Below are 18,794 nucleotides of genomic sequence, written 5' to 3' on the forward strand. Positions count from 1 at the left end.
CATAATCTATTTTGAACACAATCTGCCTCCTTGCAATGGCCCTACTTATAAAGCTGGTTGCTTCTGCCTCTGGGGAATTAGCTCTGGCAGAAACAATCTGCTGCCTTGTAATAGCCCTAGTTGTTTAAAGTATTCATTTTCTAATTGTGTTTGTCTTATCAGACTTGAATACAAGTATCAAAAACTGGTTGCTTCTGCCTCTGGAGAATTACCTGCGGCAGAAACATGCGCTATTGGAGAGGATGAGGAGGAAGACAACATCATCTTTGAGGATGGCAAATCAACGTCTTTCTTTAGCAAGTTGAAATCACTTGGCAGCAGCAACTCTTCAGACAAGGTGAGTCTAAAGAAAAATATTGAAATATAAAATGTTTGTCTCTTTATTCTTTCTCTCTTTTCTTTCCTTCTTTTTGTCTGTCTATATCTTTTTTCTTTTTTTCTTTCTTTCTGTCTTTTTTCCCTCTCTTTTTTCTCATCAAATTTATTTGTCTAAAATGGAAACCAAACAGTGGCAGTCAAGAAAGCAGTAGAATATACTAAAGAAATGCACTGACTATTTCTTCCTTTAGTTATCTAGCCTTTTCTTCCTTTCATTTTCATTCTTTTTCTGTTCAAATAATTTCACAGACCCATCACCATGTTAAATAAAATTAAAATACCTCATTGTTATTTAATTTTTTTTAAATGAATTTTTTATTTTGCCTGAAAATCATACTTATCCCATGTCTGTTAAATTATATATTTGTTATGAAATATAAATCCCAGCTTTATTTTGAGTTTATACAAAATGCCTCATCTATATTTAGGTTTTCAGTTAATTTTGATTGCCATTATACTATTTTTAACCCTTTTTTCCCTCCGACACATTCATATAATCATAGGATCTGGAATTTTCATCAATGCAGAATAAACTACTTCCTACCAGTTAAATCAAAGTAGGTCCATCATCACGCATCTCAACTCTACCATTTTATGTTCTTTTTTTTTCTGCTTTTCAATGTTCAGTTTATTTTCAACATTTGAAGTAGTTATGCTTGCTTGAGCTACTCATTTAATTTAGCAGCATGTCAAAATATTTATGTTTTTATTAATTGGTAAAAGTAGCATGACATACACTTTCCTTTTCCTTTCAAGGTTTATTAAAAGAAAATCTAGGAAAATTAAAGTTTTTTATTGCATGGTCTGCAATTTTGCCTAACCTTAAATCATGAGGGTAATAGCAGTAGCCTCATATTTTGAAGAAACCTCAAATCAAAATGAATGTATTTTATATGGTTGATATAGAAATATTAATAAGATACTAATGTTAAAATGTCTACGACGTTACATATTGACCTACTTGATTTCTAATGTTGTATCGTTGAACTTAGTGATTTAACATAATTGTTGTTTTTGCTGAATGGGTTTTAAATATTCCTGCATGACTTTGTCTTTCATAATCCTAACGCTCTGTCTACACTATCAAACTAGTTTGACAAAAGAAGTGTGATGTGCCTAAATATGGTAGTGATATGACATCATCATGTCCATATCACTTCACATAAAGTTTGATAGTGTAAATAGAGCTTTAATTAGTTTAGAATTTTAAAGTAAATATGTTATTTTTGCATGATATATGGTTTGTTTTTTATATATTTTTTCCCATGACTAGTATTACTTTTTGTTTTATTTGTTTACTTTTGTTCATAAATTCCTTTGAAAGTTGTTCTTGTGTAAAATAGAGTGGCACTGAAACCTGGTGCTTAACTGTTTGCTTATCCATACATCAGTGGTAGGTTCAAATCCAGACATAGTCACAGTACAGATTTTTTCCTTGGCTAGCTATGGCTAAACAAGGCCACTAACTAAATTCCATACATAAATACAGATTATTTTATTCCCGTTGACTAAAAATTGTAAAATTTACATCATTACTTAAATTATCATTTAAACAATTAAGAATTGATTGTTAATTAAATTGTTTGTTTTTTTTTCTAGGTGGAAGATGACATCAAAATGCCGCTGTATCCTTTAAATTTCAGCGGTACAAAACCAATTGAAAACATCAACATTTAACATTTACCTTTGATCATTTTCTGGTGCTTTAAGACCATGTTGAGTCTAATCTGTTGTTCTATGGAATGCAAAAGAAGAAAGTATGATGGCATGGATATATTTTGAGCGTGCCATACAAGGAACTGATTGATAGAGTGGGCGACCTAGTTTGTTGTACCCTACATTTGAGTACACTATAATGTTTATACTAAGATTGAAACGCCTTTTTTATATTATCTTTTTCTTTACGACGAAGGTCGCGTTGGAAAGTACATTTTTTAATAAATTATATTTAATTTCTACTTTCATCACAATCACAAAATCTTATTGGCATCTATCTTTTTTTTGCATATTTATATACGCGTTTCGTAAGTAAACATTCACTCCATTATGGACTTATCGTTGACAAATAAAACATGTCCATAAAAACCACCAAAACAGCAAAACAAAAATAATGATATTGAAGAATGGCATGGTATTAAGGTAAATCTTATTCTCTATTCTTCAGCTTTTTTTTTCGGTTTTGATAATATTGTATTGACGGACATTATTCAGAAATTGATTCATCTAATATAGCCTTGATTTTATGTTTGTAATAGTCATAAAATTATTTAAATCAAATTTTTCTTTTATATAACCAAACATAATTTTTCAAAATATTTATGTTTAAAGACATATTTAAATCTATTTACTGTAGATTTTCAATAACTGAAATTACCGTTTTTTATTCACTCTTCGTCATCTCCATCAGTTGCATTTTTGTACGTGTTAATGTTAGTTATTTTAAATATATACGGTACTGTCGTTTGCGCGATAGACACATCATACACAAACAAACGATGGTGTCTGATGTGTCACGCAATTGTACAATACAGATTGTATTTCATGGTTGATCAAAACAATCATTCTGGTCGAGCATACCTAGCGTGCACCACTGTTAAATATATTAAACTTTTGAACATTCAACACTAGTGAGTATTACAATACGTACTGTTACATTTTATAATAAGCGCAGACTTTGGATATGCGGTGTGTTTAAAATGATATCACACATTAGACGTACTGTAAATGTCAAGCCTAAAGCAACATTTAGCAAATAAGCGTTTGAATGTTATCATTAAGCAACCTCTATCAAATGATCGCTTGTCAAATTCAATTTTTCAATCTTTGATATATTATATGTACAATATTCATTTTTTCAAATTATTTCTAATTTTGAATACAGTAGTGTAGTTTGTAACTTTTTAAAATATAGTAAGGTTTATCTTTATTTGTTTACCAATCTTTGAAATAATATTAGCATTACAATAAGTTATTTCCAACATCTATTGCGACATTTAATTTCATATCTAATAGTATACAGTGCAATTAATATATATTTATTTAGGACTACTTACTACAAGTATAATAGCTTTCTTGATATTTCCAAGTCTTATTCTTGTAAATAAATTAATATGATTAGGTGGCCTAAATTTAAATATGCAATGAATGATTTACCTCTCAAAGAAGCCTCTATATTGAGAAAATAGTTGCATAAAAGCACTATTGGCTTCTGAGAGGGACTATTCATATAATAGTACCCAGGCTAAACTAACTGTAATTGCTAGGTGTGAAAATAGTGAAATCATATCAATGCTTTCATTGGCGTAAAGTAAGTGTTCTTTTCTAAGTGTATTTATAAGCAGTCTTTCATTTATAGTAGTTAAACTTAAATATTGAAGCATTCCTGTATTTTTACATTCAATGGGACTGTATACATTTACTTAATTCCACATGATACGTAGTTAATTGCAAAATATATTTTAAATTAAAAATATGATTCATGAATTATTTAAAGAATATATTTCAAATACTTAAACTCAATTTGAGGATATATTTAATAATTTATGAATTAAAGAATATATACATTTATATAAATATTTATAGTTCATTCACGAGAATGCTTAATATTTTGCAGCACTGTTTTCTGATCGTCAAGAAGTGTCATTATGTAGATAAAACTCCTTATATGTTTTCTCTAAAACCTAATATAAAGCTGATTTTCCACTAAGCAAATTTGTTCGCGCGAATCGAGAGCGTCAGCTTATACGCATGCGTATAGAGGAATTTGGAAGATGGAAACATGAATATGCATGCGTATGAGCTGGCGCTTTTGATTCGCGCGAACAAATTCACCTAGTGGAAAATCGGCTTAAGGGAATGTCTTAAACTGGCCCAAAATCTTTAAAAGAAAATGTATAAATTAATTGTAGCAATTAAGTGTATACCGGTGTGGGGCAGTGTATATAATGCAATGTTTGTATTTGTGATTTTGTGCAAGTCAATTTTGATTTTATAGATTAAGTATCATCATTCGTATAGTTGTTGTAAAGAACTTTTAAATTGTTCTTCTAAAATTGATTAAGAAAAATAAACAATTGTATTGATTACATATCGTGTATAATGTCACTCAAATTTGGTCAAACCTAGCAATTCAACTGCACCTTCACAGCAGCCTAGCAACTCAACTGCACCTTCACTGCAGCCTAGCAACACAACTGTAGCTTCACCGCAGCCTAGAAACTCAACTGCCACTTCACGGCAGCCTAGCAACTCAACTGCAGCTTCACGGCAGCCTAGCAACTCAACTGCAGCTTCACGGCAGCCTAACACCTTAGCTGCAGCCTAACACCTCAACTGCAGCTTCACACCTCAACTGCAGCTTCACAGCAGCCTAACACCTCAACTGCAGCTACAAGGCAGCCTAGCAACTCAACTGTAGCTTCACCGCAGCCTAGCACCTCAACAATTGTACACAAATAAAAGTACAATACAATATATAAATTAAATCATTTTGTTATTTATTCTCATTTACTAAATTTATCTCTTGTAGTTCTTTACTTTTTTCTTGGCTTTCTATTTTTTGTAGATCTTGTGGTTTCTTTTCTAAATGTTCTTTTTCTAAATCTTCTTTTAATTCTTCCTTTATTTGTTCATTTTCTTCTCTAAGTTTCACCACGCTTCGTTTTCTTATGGAGTCTTCGATATACTGTATTACATTGAAAGGGTCGATGTTAACATTTGAAGCCTAGAAAAAAAAGAATAATAATGATTAGAGTTTTTTTTCACAATTAGTAGTATGTTTATTTAGTGAAAGTGTTGTGAATTAATAGCTGACCTATAAAACTTACCCCAAATAGTTCCATTGAACTTATGTCTGACCGAGGGTTATTGACCGGTCCACGACTTACTATACGAACTAAAGCTGGTATATCGTCAATACCGGGAGCTACCCAAGGCTCCTAAGGAATAAAACAGTATACATATTAGGTGAGTTTAGTCGGTTTGTTTATAGGTTTTCTGTCCGTTATGTCCAAATTTTTAATCAAATTTACTCACCAATTTTGGTAAAAACATGGCAAGACTCCAGGCATACTGTTTCATGTCTTCTGTAAATGCTTTTAGTACAAAATATAATAACCTTTAAAAAAAGAAAATATATTTAATAATGTACAATAGTGTGTAGTATATAATACAGTAGAGTAAGTGTTATATATATAGTTTAAACAACCAAATAATGAAACTTACCTAAAAAAATCTGAATTTGCTGTTCTTGACATTATTACAACTTCATTATCATTTTTTGGCGTTAGATACGCCATCGCAGATGCGTTACCGAAGTTTGTAGCTAACCCCAACGCATTATGAACCTGAAATTTAAAAGTTCAACTTGTAATTTCATTTTAGTCGCCCATACATTGATACTGTTGACTATTTAAAGTGTAGGATATTTTTTTTATACCCCTTTTACATTGCATAGCAAAGCAGAGTTACACACACCCACACCAGGGCGTCCACACTGATGTTTTGTATAGTGTGAACCCACGTGTGTGAACACTAGAAGTTTGCTATGTAATGTGAAAGGGGTATAAGTATACTGACCTGTAATAGGTCTGTGAAATAGTTACTGCCACCATTCTCCTTAGCATACTTCATAGCTGACAAATGTATATGTTTCATTAGGCCTTTTAAAAAACAATTGTTGACATTATAGTTATGCCTAGTTACTTCATCTAGATTTTGTCTTTTCATTGTTTGAATTTGTCATCTTATTTTCATTCTTTTTTCTTTCATAGACAGTAGTTTTAGTTCATTTGCATATTTAAACAGGTGTATAGGCTATCCTCGTGCTATGCAAGACTGTAATATAGCTGCACAGACATGCTGATGGTAAGTGTTTATTTATTTTGTTGCCAATATTTATTTTTCTGGACTTTGGGCCTAGTAACTCTGATTTGATGCAGAGTACTGTATGTAGACCGATAATATAATAAGTCACTAGCCTAAGTGGATTAGACAGCCTTACCATAATATCCATCGGGGCTGATTGAAGCCTGTGCATGTGTGTGTACTTGACTGGCGCTTGCCTTTGGTAGGCTGTCCCACATCATTTGCGGATATTTATAGGTTTTATCTGTTTCATACACTTTCATATACCTGTAATTAATAGATTTAATCAAGAAAAAGCAAATAGTTTATAACAACGAGGGTAACCAAAATACAGTCAATTATTTAGCTTTCATGCCTAATGGATTGAGTCATGTTAGAGGCAGAACCATTTTTTACCAATACCCCAGTTCATTAAACTTGTCTAAATACTTGTTACATTTTGGTAATAAACATATTTTTGTTTACCATCTCATTGATGTGTGCATCATATCAATAAATTCCTCTTCTGTTAATTCTAAAAAATTATGTTTTTTTGATATAATAAGTGAGTGGTATCCATTGTACTTAAACGCATTGGCCGCTGTACCTGAGTACGTTGATGTGATTCGTCCAAAGGTGTCCTCCGCCGTCTTACTAAAAACAAGCATCATAAAAATGATTAGGCAAAATAAACATTTTTTTATTTCTAGTTATAAAAGCAGCATTTTAGCCCTTAAGTTCTGTCTACACTATCAAACTAGTTTGACAAAAAAAGAGTGATATGACACCATCATGTCCATATATGGGCATTTTTTTTGTCACATAAGGTTTGATTGATAGAGCTTCAGAGAAAGTTTATACTACGGTAAGATGTCCCACATGAGGAGTTTAAACATCTAGTTTGTTTTTAGATAGTGCAACTTACAACTCGTAAGCGCAGAAATCACAGTCTTTGCTCGACTTCTGCATGAGTTCGTCTAGATAAGTTTCAACGTCATCTTCGTCATTTACGCCAGGTCTTTTTGCTCGCAATGGGTTGAAAATCGTCTCTTCGTTTGTATATTTATTATAAATTATTGTAATAAACTGTGAAAGAAAAACTATAGACATTAAATGTAATTTTTCAGTTAAAACAGACATTAAATTATTGTCCAGGAAGATTTAGAAAGCAAGGAGAAGAATTGTTGGAAGTTAAGGCCGAAGGGGCTCTCTTGTTTTCATACTTACTTGGAGCTTTGCCTCGCGTAGAAGATCCTCATTGTTTCCAAGCCACTTTAACAGTTTAGTTTGAAATGTGTCCGGTACGACAATTTGACCTGACCTTCTCTTCACGTCGTAGATTCTTTCAAACATATCGTATGTTACCCTAAAAAAATAAGCATAAATACAAAGTTATGAGGAAAAATTGATGCAAGAATTTATTGAATTATAAAGATTTAAATCATTTATTTTAAATGTTTTACCTGCAGTCCAGTTGTGAAGACACTTTCCACCTTTCTTGAAAATCCTCAAGTCTAGAAATTGAGAATTCTTGACGCAAACCATTGAAGCAAACTTTGTGGTACCAGTCCTGACAATAAATGCAAGTGTTATTTCTTTTTTACAAACTTTTTAAAGAATTTTCGGTTTTATTCGTTCATTAATTTTTTTTATGATAGTTACCATTGACATTTTTGCTTACATGACTATGTTTTAACTCCGTTGTAAACAACTTCATGTCGGTAATACTTGCAAGCTTTGGATGAAAATCGTAATTCAAAGTCATCATGAAGAGCTTAATCCAACCGTATAAAGCCAATGTTACCATTATTAGTCCCATGAGACACAGACGACGATTGGTTCGAACTCCAGGCATTCTTGATAGATTTCTGAAAAGATATATATATATTGAGTTATAGTTTCATTATCTGTCTGGTCATCTACACCAGGTCCAGAGGGCAGTCTTCATCATCAGTATTTTGACAGTTAACATTAAAAATAATGTCAAATATAATGTTAGCATATACTTAATAATATATTATAACATAATAATCATGAAATCCCACCGGGTGGTACCGGGCCCTTCCGGGCGTAGATTAGTATGTCCCGTGCGTGGACCTGCTGCCCTGGCCGCCTCTCCTGCATGATCATGATGAGAATGAGTAGGCCGGCCTAGCCTACATATTTATTTATATCCAAGCTAGGTCTACCTAGTTAATGCTAATTTTTACCTACCCTTTGATCATGGAGCAAGTTGCAATAATATTTTGATTGGTATATTATACCAAAGTAGTTTTTTTAGGCCTATAATAATAGGCCTAAAAAGATACGGTAAGCGTACGTAAACACTTATTCCTAGCCTCATTACCAGGCACAAGGTCAACAATTACACAAAATTGGTACGTGGTCTTTCATAGTACGTCTGTACATGAAAGTCTAGTTGTGGGAAAACCCTGAAATTCTGTAATCAATTGTTGATCTCTATAAATAGAATCCTGTTGTTTATTCATCGCCATTTTATATATTGACATCCGCGCTCACATCCGTTTCGGTTAAAATGGAGAAAGAGGTACAGTGAAATTGTGTAAGTAATTTGTGTAATGGTAAGCTTAAATAGCCTATATAACTGAACTAACAGAAGTCTAACTCTAGGAGATCTAGACTAGAAGTAGAATAAGAGAAATAAATAGTATTTATTTAGAACTAGGGCCTAGGACTAGTCTTATTATTAGTTGAATAAAAACCTTATTAATTATTTTATTAGTTTAGATAGTAGTATTTTAAAAAGGAAGGTTCAACTTCATTTATTAAATAAAATATAAGTTTATAAGAATTAACTTAAGCCTATTTTATGTACAATTGTTTTCAATGATCAATTAAAAAATGATTTCAAGATTATTTTGATTTTTTAAAACTGGTAAGAGTACGCTTTCTTTGTATAACATTGGTTGTCATATTTAGACCAACTATTTTTTATTGTGTAGATAGGTTAGCAAAGTTTTGGCAAATACTGTAACTTTGTCATTCTTTATTGCTGACAAATAGACTATGACAACATTGTAAATAGCAAAGTACAACCAACCAACCAACCAATCAATAAATCAATTCAATTTTAACGCCCACTGATAAATGCATAATGCAATCATTTTTATTTCAACCTTGAAGGTCATTTACTTGTTTTTTTACCCTTTACTATGACTCTTAATTGACAAATTGCGAAATGTATGAATTGCGAAAAAAAATGTTGTGTGTATTTAAAAGATAAAGTATATAACATTCAAAAAGTTATAGAAACAGGCCTATACTAATTTAAATTTTTTTCAAAGAGTGCATAAAAAAGTTTTCTATCTTCAATCTGTTTTTATGAATATAGTAAAACAAAATTTGAGTATCAAGAAGAAGCACTATGTTATCTACTTCCACGGGATACATCTGGAGTGAGAAAGATGTGTTGGGAACAGGGGCTACCAGTGCTGTCTACACTGGTAGATCAAAGGTATGTTAAAATTAGACAATTTGTGATGGTTAAAAAATGTTGCCAAAACCAATACATGAACTTTCACTTCTCTGGTTATTAGTACTCTACCGTTAGACCTCTATGCAGTGATGTAGCCACGAGAAATAAAGTGGGCCGGTTTTCGCAAGAAAAAGGGAACAATCTCAGTTCAAGTCACTGGGTTGTCAAAGGTGAAAAAGTGGTTAGGTTGAAACCTAACCATCCGTACTATTGGTTACGGCCCTGATGTTTTTATTTCACTGTATGTTCAATTTCAATAAGATAACAACTCTTCTGTCGCCCATAGTGTGACGAGAAAAGTGGAAAAGATCGACTGCTTGAGTGCAAATCACATTTACTCTAATTGGTTTTTTTTTCTTTAAAAATTAGACCCGTGGACACAAGGTAGCTGTGAAAGTCTTTAATAATTCCAGCTTCATGCGGCCTGGTGCGGTACAAGACAGAGAGTTTGAGGTGCTTAAGCAACTGAAACACAGGAACGTAGTACAACTGATAGCTATCGATGTCGATGTAAGTTTTTATCTTGAGCCCAATTTGTGACTAATTCAATTTTTTACTATCCAAGATTTTCATTGAAATATGCATCATTGTACAAGCAAATTAAAAAAAAACAATACAATTTAATTGCATAATATGATATAGTATTCTTTAAATAATTGTATTTGAATCCTAATATTATAGAAGAGAAATTTTTCTTTTTGTTTTGAGTACCATTTTTAGTACTTTCGATCTATTGGGTCAACAAAAAAAAATTTATTTTCTATATCTTTTTTCGTCTGCTCTAAAACTCAAACATGTTGCTTATCTAGACTTAATATTTCACCTGGGCTATATATAAAATAGTTAGTTTCTTACCTAGGAGGTGTTAAATTCCCTCTGTTTTGTTTGATATATGGATTTGAAACGCCCCCGAACAATACTCCTCTCCCAAGATTTTGGGTACCTCTCATTCTCAAAAAGAAAATGAATAATAATCAATGTGTTTGATGTTTACAGGAGAGAAGTCGCCAGCGTGTCATTGTGATGGAGTTATGTAGTAAGGGCAGCTTGTACACAATGCTTGAGTTACCGCAATTCATGTTTGGTGTTCCAGAACACGAATATAAAAGAGTGTTGTCTGATATTTGTAAGTTTTCTTCTACCTATAGTAAATAAGTATGTTGTTTTGTGTTGTTAGTATTATTGGCTATAAAAATATGGACTAAAGCTCTGTCTACACTATCAAACTTTATGTGACAAAAAAATTGTAATGCGCCACCCATATATGGACACGATGACATCATATCACTACCATATTTGGGCACATCACACATTTTTGTCAAACTAGTTTGATAGTGTAGACGGAGCTTATAGTGTTAAAACATATATTGACAATTAATGAAGAATGATTTTGTCTTGTCAGGCTCTGGAATGAAATACTTACAAAATAAACAGATAGTACACCGTGACTTGAAGCCTGGTAACATCATGGTTATGGAAGACAAAGATGGACAAAATATCTACAAACTGGCGGACTTTGGTGCTGCTAGGCAACTATCAAACGATGAGAATTTTGTTTCTCTCTATGGAACAGAGGAATATTTGGTTAGTTTACATTTTTCTTTCCATATTTCATTTATTCATATAATGTAAACAATTCCATGTTCAAGGTTTGAGGTTTTAAAACGTAATTATTTTTTTTTAGCATCCAGATATGTATGCCAGAGCGTTGTTGAGTGCGAATACAGGTACAGGTTTCAACTCGTCGGTAGATCTGTGGAGCCTGGGTGTTACGTTGTATCACGTTGCCACTGGCAACCTTCCGTTTAGACCTCATGGTGGACGCAACAATAAAAGAACAATGTAAGAATATATAATATTTCGTTAGATGCATCTGAAACATAGCTCTCCGTGTTATTGTTTTGTTTCTAAAGCTCTGTCTACAATATCAAACTAGATTGACAACAAAAATGTGATGTGGCCAAATATGGTAGCGCTATGTCCATATATCATCACGTCCATATATGGACACATGACATTTTTTTGTCACAAGTTTGATAGTGTAGACAGAGCTTTATATATTTCTTATTAATATCTTGAATTATCTGTATCAGTTTTTGAGCACTTAATTTGTTTTTTTCTGCAGGCATTATCTGACAACCAAAAAAGCATCAGGTGTGATTTGTGGATACCAAAAAGACTCGGCAGATGGTAAAATTACTTGGGAACGAGATTTGCCTGAAAGTACCAGGATGTCAACGTAAGATTTTTTCTCTTTCTTTCTTCAAAAATAAGTTTCAAATTTGGTCTTTCTAATTTGTTGTTTTAAACCGTGTTTTCCATGCTAAGTGAATTTTGTTGTAGATGGCAGATCTTGGTGTCAAAGGTCATTGGTTCGATCCCATCAATGTCATTTCATTTCTTTATTAGCCATAGAAAATACAAAAATACACAATCTGAGAAGGCAAGGAATAACCACAGTTTAAAATAAAACTTAGACCCATGGGCCGGTTACTCCATCACAGAGAGCACCAATAAAGTAATGACTTGTTTGCTCTTTAATTACACAGGATGTTCAAAGAGATGTTGACACCGCTGTTGGCAGGTCTTCTTGAGTGTGAACAGTCCAAAATGATGTCAGCTAATAGGTTCTTTGAAGAAGTGGACAAAATACTGAACATGGAAATCTTGCATGTGTTTGATGTCCAGAAAGCAAAGATGATGAACATATACCTTCACAAAGATGATGGGTGGGTTATTTTGTATGGCTACATAAACACATTATACTAGTATGATTATGTATGCATAATGGAAGGCCAACTTTCCAAAATGTTATCTATATACCATATTTCCTTGGGTGTAATCCCACTTCGGATGAAATGTCTGATTTCACAAACAGGCATATCCCTGGGTATAGTCCCAGTATTGACTTTTGGTCTGGATGTAGGCCTCTCTCTAGCCAGTTCAGATAAATTGTGCTTACCAATCATTTTTTTTTCCTGAACTGGGGGTTGGTGGGATTATACCAGAGGACATACGGTAATAGCACTTCAAGCATTTTTACACTATCTCTTAATAAGCCAGAAAACTTAAGCTTTGTCTACACTATCAAACTTTATGTGAGAAAAAAGTGTCCCAAATATGGTAGTGATATGGTCAAATATGTCCATCACATAAAGTTTGATAGTGTAGACACATTTCAACTCCCCTTTAGCCATTCGGAATATAGTGTATGCATTTTTTAATATAATGGTGATATTGCCTTTCTTTAGATTTGATGTTGTGTCAAAGCACATTGAAGTTCTGTGTAATGTCACAGTGTCTGATCAACTGTTGTTATTCCAACGAAAACCATTCAAACCAAAAAAAAGATGTAAGGAATTTTCAAATACAACTGACACATCACCAGTGATACTATATACATTGCTGCGTGATCAGAAAAGCCAATCAGAGCCAACTGTTCTTATTCCTTATAAACGTAAGTAAGGTCTAAAATGTTACTAAAATGCCATGTAAATAATTAATAACAAATGCTTATTCAAGTGCCCTTTTTTTGGCCACTTATGATTTAAAATTCATTAGAAATTCCATGCACTCACTCTATCAGTAATTCCATGTGTTAATTCCATGCTATAATTTGTAAAGCTCTGTCTACACTATCAAACTAGTTTGATGTGCCCAGATATGGTAGTGATTTATTTATGTCAACAATATTTTACGAGGGTGTTCCATCCAGCCGAAGCTGATCATTAGGGACATCATCATGTCCATATATGGGGACATCACATTTCTTTGTCAAATAAAGTTTGATAGTGTAGACAGAGCTTAATTCTGCCATGCTTAGTTTGATAATATAAAGCTTTTTATTTAATTCACAATTCTAGCATCTTTTCCTTCGATGTCGTCTTATTCACACCCAGATGCAGACTATATTTATTCAAAGGTATACTTGACTTTATATGATTATTAATTTAAAAATAAATAATAAATAAATTTAGAATTTGAGTTTAAAATGTAATCTATAGTAAATTTGAATGAAAGAAATAATAATGATAATTTAACTAAATATAAGAATTATAAATATATACTTTTAGACTAACCCTTCTTTTTATGGATTCCTAAGCCCATAGTACAGTGTTTCAGTCCTGTGTAACCTTTGTTTTGTTGTAGACGTGTGCTGGTGTGATGGCCTATACAAAAGAAGTAGTAGAGGATGAATTGAATGCACAGCATCAATTCAAAAATGCAATCGAAAACTTAGGGTAATTATCATCATCATAATCTAATTGTTATCAAAACTCTTGAAAATTGTGGAATAATCACACATCATACTTTGATACAGCCAACCCTTCTAAGTCTAGAAATCCAGATTTCGGAGACGTTATTTCCAAAAGCGTTTTGTAGACTAAATTATGATTCTTTACTTGAAAGTTCCATTCAATTATATCAGTAATAATACTCTAATAAAGAATTCGCTGAAGCATGTTAATTATTTGCATAGTAGCACCTGGAGTGGTCCTGCAAACAAGCATAATTAATAAATAATACTTTCAATTTATAGGTCGCATTTGTATGAAGAGTTGCAAAAACTTAAACTTAAAATGAGTGAAGTTAAGGTTGTGACCAATCTAGAAAACCTAAGTAAGCGTCTAGATTTTGTGCACTCGCTGGAGGATGTGTTACAAATGGACACCAGGATGGAGAACAAGAACGACAGTATGGATGTGACAGAGATTGAAGGATTGGCCAAAGAGGTACCGTTACCATAGCTTATTATTAAATTAACAATTTTTTAAAATTTATTTTATTTACTCAACTTCTCACTAAGACGATGCAGTCACAATTGCACAGTGGCTGTGTGTGAACTAGTACACCCATCCCCTACTCATTTTGAAAGATGTACTAGGTTCTTTAAAATGCACATGAGCTAGATGTGTACACTGGAGGACCTACGGTTTAAAGTCCTTATCCGAGAAGACTTGTTCTACCACCAGAACCATGGAACGAGTTATGGCTACGTTTAGCCACTAGTACACTAGGCCACTCACTCGCTCTTCTTCTTATAATGCATACATCTCCACTTCTATTTTACACCTCTAATCTGACCTATGTTTTGTTTAGATTCAAGAAGATCATCAAAAAAGTAGTAGCGTTATTGATGCGTTGCTTGCCGAGTATGAAAACCAAATTATGTTATTTGAACTGGAAAATATTTTGTGTTATACAACTGGAAACAGATGGTAATTTATTATCACAACAAAACATTACAGCAAGTTCATGTAAAATATATGAAAAATAAAATTTAAACTCTTATTTGATAAAATATATTGTAGTGCAGCTGTAGCTTGGAGCTGTAACATGCTTGCCTGCCTATCCCAAGGTCCAGGGTTCAATCCTGACCTAGTGCCAAGGTTGTAACTCACGGCTCTTTCAACTCCACTCCCTAAGTCTCAAATTAGACTTAGTTTATAAGCATGATAAATGATATAAATAGTTTATCCATTCTGTAATTGGCGAGTTACTCACTGTTGGATGCAAAAAAAAAAGAAAAAAAAAATTTTTTAATTTAAAAAAAAATAAACATTTCAATTTATAAATTTTTTAATATGTACTCTATATAGTTTGTTTATTTTTTATTTCCACAAATAATACATATAGTATCTTAATATATCTTTAAATAGTTATAATGTTACCTAACAATATAAAGTGAACACATGCTAGTAGAATGACCCAAATCAAGGTGAACCAAGTTCATGTTATAATAATCTTATAAAATATATTTTTATTCCAGTATTGAAAAATTTCAAGTACATGTAAACTCTGTATGTGAAATACTTGAAATGTTCCGGGAAAACAGACGTTCCAAAAAAAGAGAAACCTCGTCTATTTTGAAACTTGAAAAGTAAGAAACAATCTTCATATAAATATTAAATTCTTCTCTTTAATCTAATCTTGAAAGCTGTCTACACTATCAAACTTTATTCGACAAGTATCATTACCATATTTGGGCACATCACACTTTTTTTCGTCAAATTTGTTTGATAGTGTAGACAGAGCTTGAGACTAAATATGAAATTTTTCAATTGCTCCTTCTCCTAATCTGACATTGCATATTGTTGAAATTATTTTAATTGCAATTATTTTTTCATCAGTGCAATCATTTATTATATTTTCTAAAATAGATTACATCTGAAAAGTTTGTGTGATGAAGCTAATACTCAAAATGACCATTGTGAAACTAAATTGAAAAATATCCATTCCAAATTTCATGACTGGTTTAAGTAAGTATTTAAGTAAGGTCTTTATTACTGTAGAATCTGTCCTCAGAATACCCATTATTGTAAATAATATATAACAATTTTGAACTTTTTTTTAGGTCAATTCCATCAATGTTTGGTAAAATAAAGACTATTTCAGAAAAAGTGGAATGGTTCAATGATAAATATTCTGAATTAAATCTGAACATTAAAAAGGTAAAACTTACTATTTTTTAATTAAATATAATTGATCTGCATGGCAAGCACTGGTCGTCCCTTATGGAAGTTAATATAGTAGTCAGTCCTCCTAACAAGGGACACCATTAATTCAATATACTATTTCTTACTTATTTTACTAAACATTTATTTATTTATTTGCTAACTTCATTTTTATTCTTTCAGGTGATGAAAGATCTTGAAAAAAGACAAGACATTTTACTGTCAAATTTTAGAAGCTTAAAAACAAAAGAATTCGTAAGTACTGTATAACTATTTACAGATAAAATATGGCTTAATACTTGGTTTTGCACACATGGCATGTCATACCTATATGTTACCAAAAAAAAAATCAAACTGGTCACTTGCAAAACAATGCAAACACTGAAAAAAACTCCAATAATTAGAGGCTTGTGGCAAGTCTTTTATCAGAAACGTGTCCTAATTAGAGGTGTCTCCTTTATAGGGATATATTATTTAATTTTTTTTTTTTAACAGGAGAAAGCGAGTTCTCTTTCAACCGGATCCTCAGGGTCATCAGGAAGTCAGCCATCTTTAGCAAGTGACTTTGAGGTCATCAGTAATAGTTCATCTATTCCTGAGGAAGAGGTTCCTGTTGATGGAATTCTTCCATTTTTACAAAATAAAATATCAGGAAGAAAAATTACTTTAAAGAAAAACTTAAAAAGACAGTATGTATTATTTTCTATTTGTTTGATGCTTACCCGGATAAACCTATTAATGCCAGTGCATCGTTAATTCCTCATGGCAATAAAGATGATTGTGCGTTAGGCATTACTTGTAACCAGCGGCAGAAATGACATGTCAAATCTCTTTTCTTTTTACAGAATCATTTCCTCAAAAGAGAACGGAACTGAAGCATTAAATGAATCAATTAAATTAATGGAGGCACTAGAGAAGGAATCTGCATCTCTGTTTTCCACGCTAAAAATGCCACCAGCTGAAGATCTTAAGGACTAGGGTCGAAGGAGAACTAGGAGGAGGACTGGGGCCTAAGGAGGACTGGGCCTAAGGAGGACAGGGGCCCAAGGAGAACTGCAGCCCAAGGAGAACTGCAGCCCAAGGAGGACTGGAGCCCAAGGAGGACTGGAGCCCAAGGAGAACTAGGGCCTAAGGAAGACTAGGACCTATCTCCAATAAATCTAGCAGAAGAGGACAGTTAATTTAGTTGGTTGTAGCCTATGATTCAACCTCAGATACAGATCAGCTATAGCCTTCCAAAATTCAATTTGATTCATAATAGATTTTAAAAAGGCAAAATTAATATTAAAATAATAATATACCAATTTATTTTAAAATTCTAGTTTGTCAAAATAGAATTATGTGTCTTCAAACCAGATGAACATTTTCAATCATATATCAATTTACTTCACATAATTACACACTTTTTTGAATAAATTTATTATTAATAGGCCTAGCTAGTGTTTGTATATGCTGGGGTTTTCATTACTTTTTAATATTGGTGTGCTAGCGCTACATCATTGGCAGTCGATTATAAATTAACTGTTTTTATCTAAATCCACTGTTATAGCAAATTATATACAGTATATGTAATGTTAATAATACTAATAGTTGATTCTTATCGCATAAGCAGGCTCTCAATGTAAATAAAAGTTACTACAGATAGCAAGTTTCAAAGTACAAAATACAATGATTAGTTTGGACAGTATTAGAATAAGAATAATAAGTCTATTTGTTATTGACAAACATATGACATTGGTTTGGAAAAGGTCACCCCTCAAAAGAAAATGGAACAGGTCCAGATAAATCTGGTTTTGCATAATAATAATATGCACTTTTTCTTTTCGTTTTCATTTAAATTTTAATATTTTAAAATGTTATATTTGTGTTTTTAGATGAGCAAAAAAATAAGGACGTGAATTTACTAAAACAATGTACTTAATGTAAATAAGTCTGTAAATAATAAATGATTAAACAATGGACCTATTGTAATTTGGAACAATTTATATTATATAAGTTTAATATTATAAAGTAGCTGTTTTTTAAAACAAATAATAAAATAAATCCAATCGTTGTGTACCAAACTGTGATGGAATTACACAGTAACTATTATCTAAGAATAAATAGTTAAATATTTACCTGTTTAACCTATGACTATTTGCATAAACCTTTGATCTTATGAGTTATGATATGATTTACAATGATGAATATATTGTATATATCGGAATATATTTTTAGTTTTAAAAATTGTAAGATTTAGAACAGCCACTTTTACTTTTATAGATACATTGATTATAATTATTCAAATATTTTCAATATGAAAAAGTTATAGAAACATTCATTTTTGTTTATTGTAGATGTTATGATATGTCCTTGATTTGAATACAGTTGAACCCCTATTAAGGGGACATTTAGGGGACACCTTTGGTACCCAACAAAGTCCCCTTAATAGAGGTATCCACATATAATTGACCAATCAAAACTGATACACTAGTTTCTATTAGCAGTTGTGTTATTACATCTCCTGCAAAATGAAAACTGTCGTATTTTATTTATTGTGAATTATTTTAAAATTAAAATGATTATATATATATAGTTCTTTAAAATATTTTGTAATATGATTGTATGTGCAAATATAAAAA

General features: G+C 32.0%; 3 protein-coding genes across 4 annotated transcripts in view; 2 read left to right on the top strand and 1 right to left on the bottom strand.

Moving 5' to 3' along the window:
* The window catches only part of LOC144855373 (endosome/lysosome-associated apoptosis and autophagy regulator family member 2-like), a 38,028-nt gene extending 33,563 nt beyond the window's left edge, over nucleotides 1–4,465 (top strand). The window contains exons 20-22 of one of the 2 annotated variants that reach the window (XM_078713221.1): nucleotides 163–337; nucleotides 882–935; nucleotides 1,978–4,465. In XM_078713221.1, the coding sequence (XP_078569347.1) occupies nucleotides 163–337; nucleotides 882–929 (223 nt within the window). In that variant the 3' untranslated portion in view covers nucleotides 930–935; nucleotides 1,978–4,465. The remainder of the gene's footprint in view (nucleotides 1–162; nucleotides 338–881; nucleotides 936–1,977) is intronic. The other variant, XM_078713220.1, reaches the window with a different exon arrangement.
* Nucleotides 4,466–4,857: 392 nt separating this feature from the next.
* Nucleotides 4,858–8,560, bottom strand: LOC144855613 (uncharacterized). The gene is made up of 12 exons (XM_078713515.1): nucleotides 8,437–8,560; nucleotides 7,904–8,090; nucleotides 7,686–7,792; nucleotides 7,450–7,588; nucleotides 7,148–7,308; nucleotides 6,709–6,876; nucleotides 6,380–6,510; nucleotides 5,956–6,038; nucleotides 5,602–5,723; nucleotides 5,413–5,494; nucleotides 5,205–5,315; nucleotides 4,858–5,101 (listed from the first exon to the last, which is right to left on the bottom strand). Exons 1-12 carry the CDS (start codon nucleotides 8,445–8,447, stop codon nucleotides 4,871–4,873), a joined length of 1,533 nt encoding a protein of 510 aa, XP_078569641.1. The 5' UTR covers nucleotides 8,448–8,560; the 3' UTR covers nucleotides 4,858–4,870.
* A 187-nt stretch (nucleotides 8,561–8,747) lies between these two features.
* Nucleotides 8,748–18,794, top strand: LOC144855374 (serine/threonine-protein kinase TBK1-like). Its single transcript, XM_078713222.1, has 19 exons — nucleotides 8,748–8,785; nucleotides 9,575–9,697; nucleotides 10,088–10,228; nucleotides 10,715–10,844; nucleotides 11,121–11,302; nucleotides 11,403–11,560; nucleotides 11,844–11,957; nucleotides 12,268–12,447; nucleotides 12,970–13,175; nucleotides 13,582–13,640; nucleotides 13,868–13,959; nucleotides 14,259–14,451; nucleotides 14,819–14,937; nucleotides 15,489–15,599; nucleotides 15,880–15,978; nucleotides 16,074–16,170; nucleotides 16,357–16,428; nucleotides 16,669–16,862; nucleotides 17,019–18,794. The coding sequence occupies exons 2-19, from the start codon at nucleotides 9,608–9,610 to the stop codon at nucleotides 17,149–17,151; spliced, it is 2,370 nt and encodes a 789-aa protein (XP_078569348.1). The 5' UTR covers nucleotides 8,748–8,785; nucleotides 9,575–9,607; the 3' UTR covers nucleotides 17,152–18,794.

Source organism: Antedon bifida, chromosome 11 (assembly GCF_963402885.1).
Source record: "Antedon bifida chromosome 11, ecAntBifi1.1, whole genome shotgun sequence".
Classification (NCBI taxonomy): domain Eukaryota; kingdom Metazoa; phylum Echinodermata; class Crinoidea; order Comatulida; family Antedonidae; genus Antedon; species Antedon bifida.

Bases quoted from the DNA above. Each gene is read 5' to 3' on its own strand.
- LOC144855374 (XM_078713222.1), top strand. From the start codon at position 9,608: ATGTTATCTACTTCCACGGGATACATCTGGAGTGAGAAAGATGTGTTG. The intron at 10,229-10,714 runs GTAAGTTTTTAT...TGATGTTTACAG, and splicing joins TGATAGCTATCGATGTCGAT to GAGAGAAGTCGCCAGCGTGT. The intron at 13,176-13,581 runs GTAAGTAAGGTC...TCACAATTCTAG, and splicing joins TGTTCTTATTCCTTATAAAC to CATCTTTTCCTTCGATGTCG.
- LOC144855613 (XM_078713515.1), bottom strand. The intron at 5,495-5,601 runs GTAAGTTTCATT...CTTTTTTTAAAG, and splicing joins GCAAATTCAGATTTTTTTAG to GTTATTATATTTTGTACTAA. The intron at 5,102-5,204 runs GTAAGTTTTATA...TTTTTTTTCTAG, and splicing joins GTTCAATGGAACTATTTGGG to GCTTCAAATGTTAACATCGA.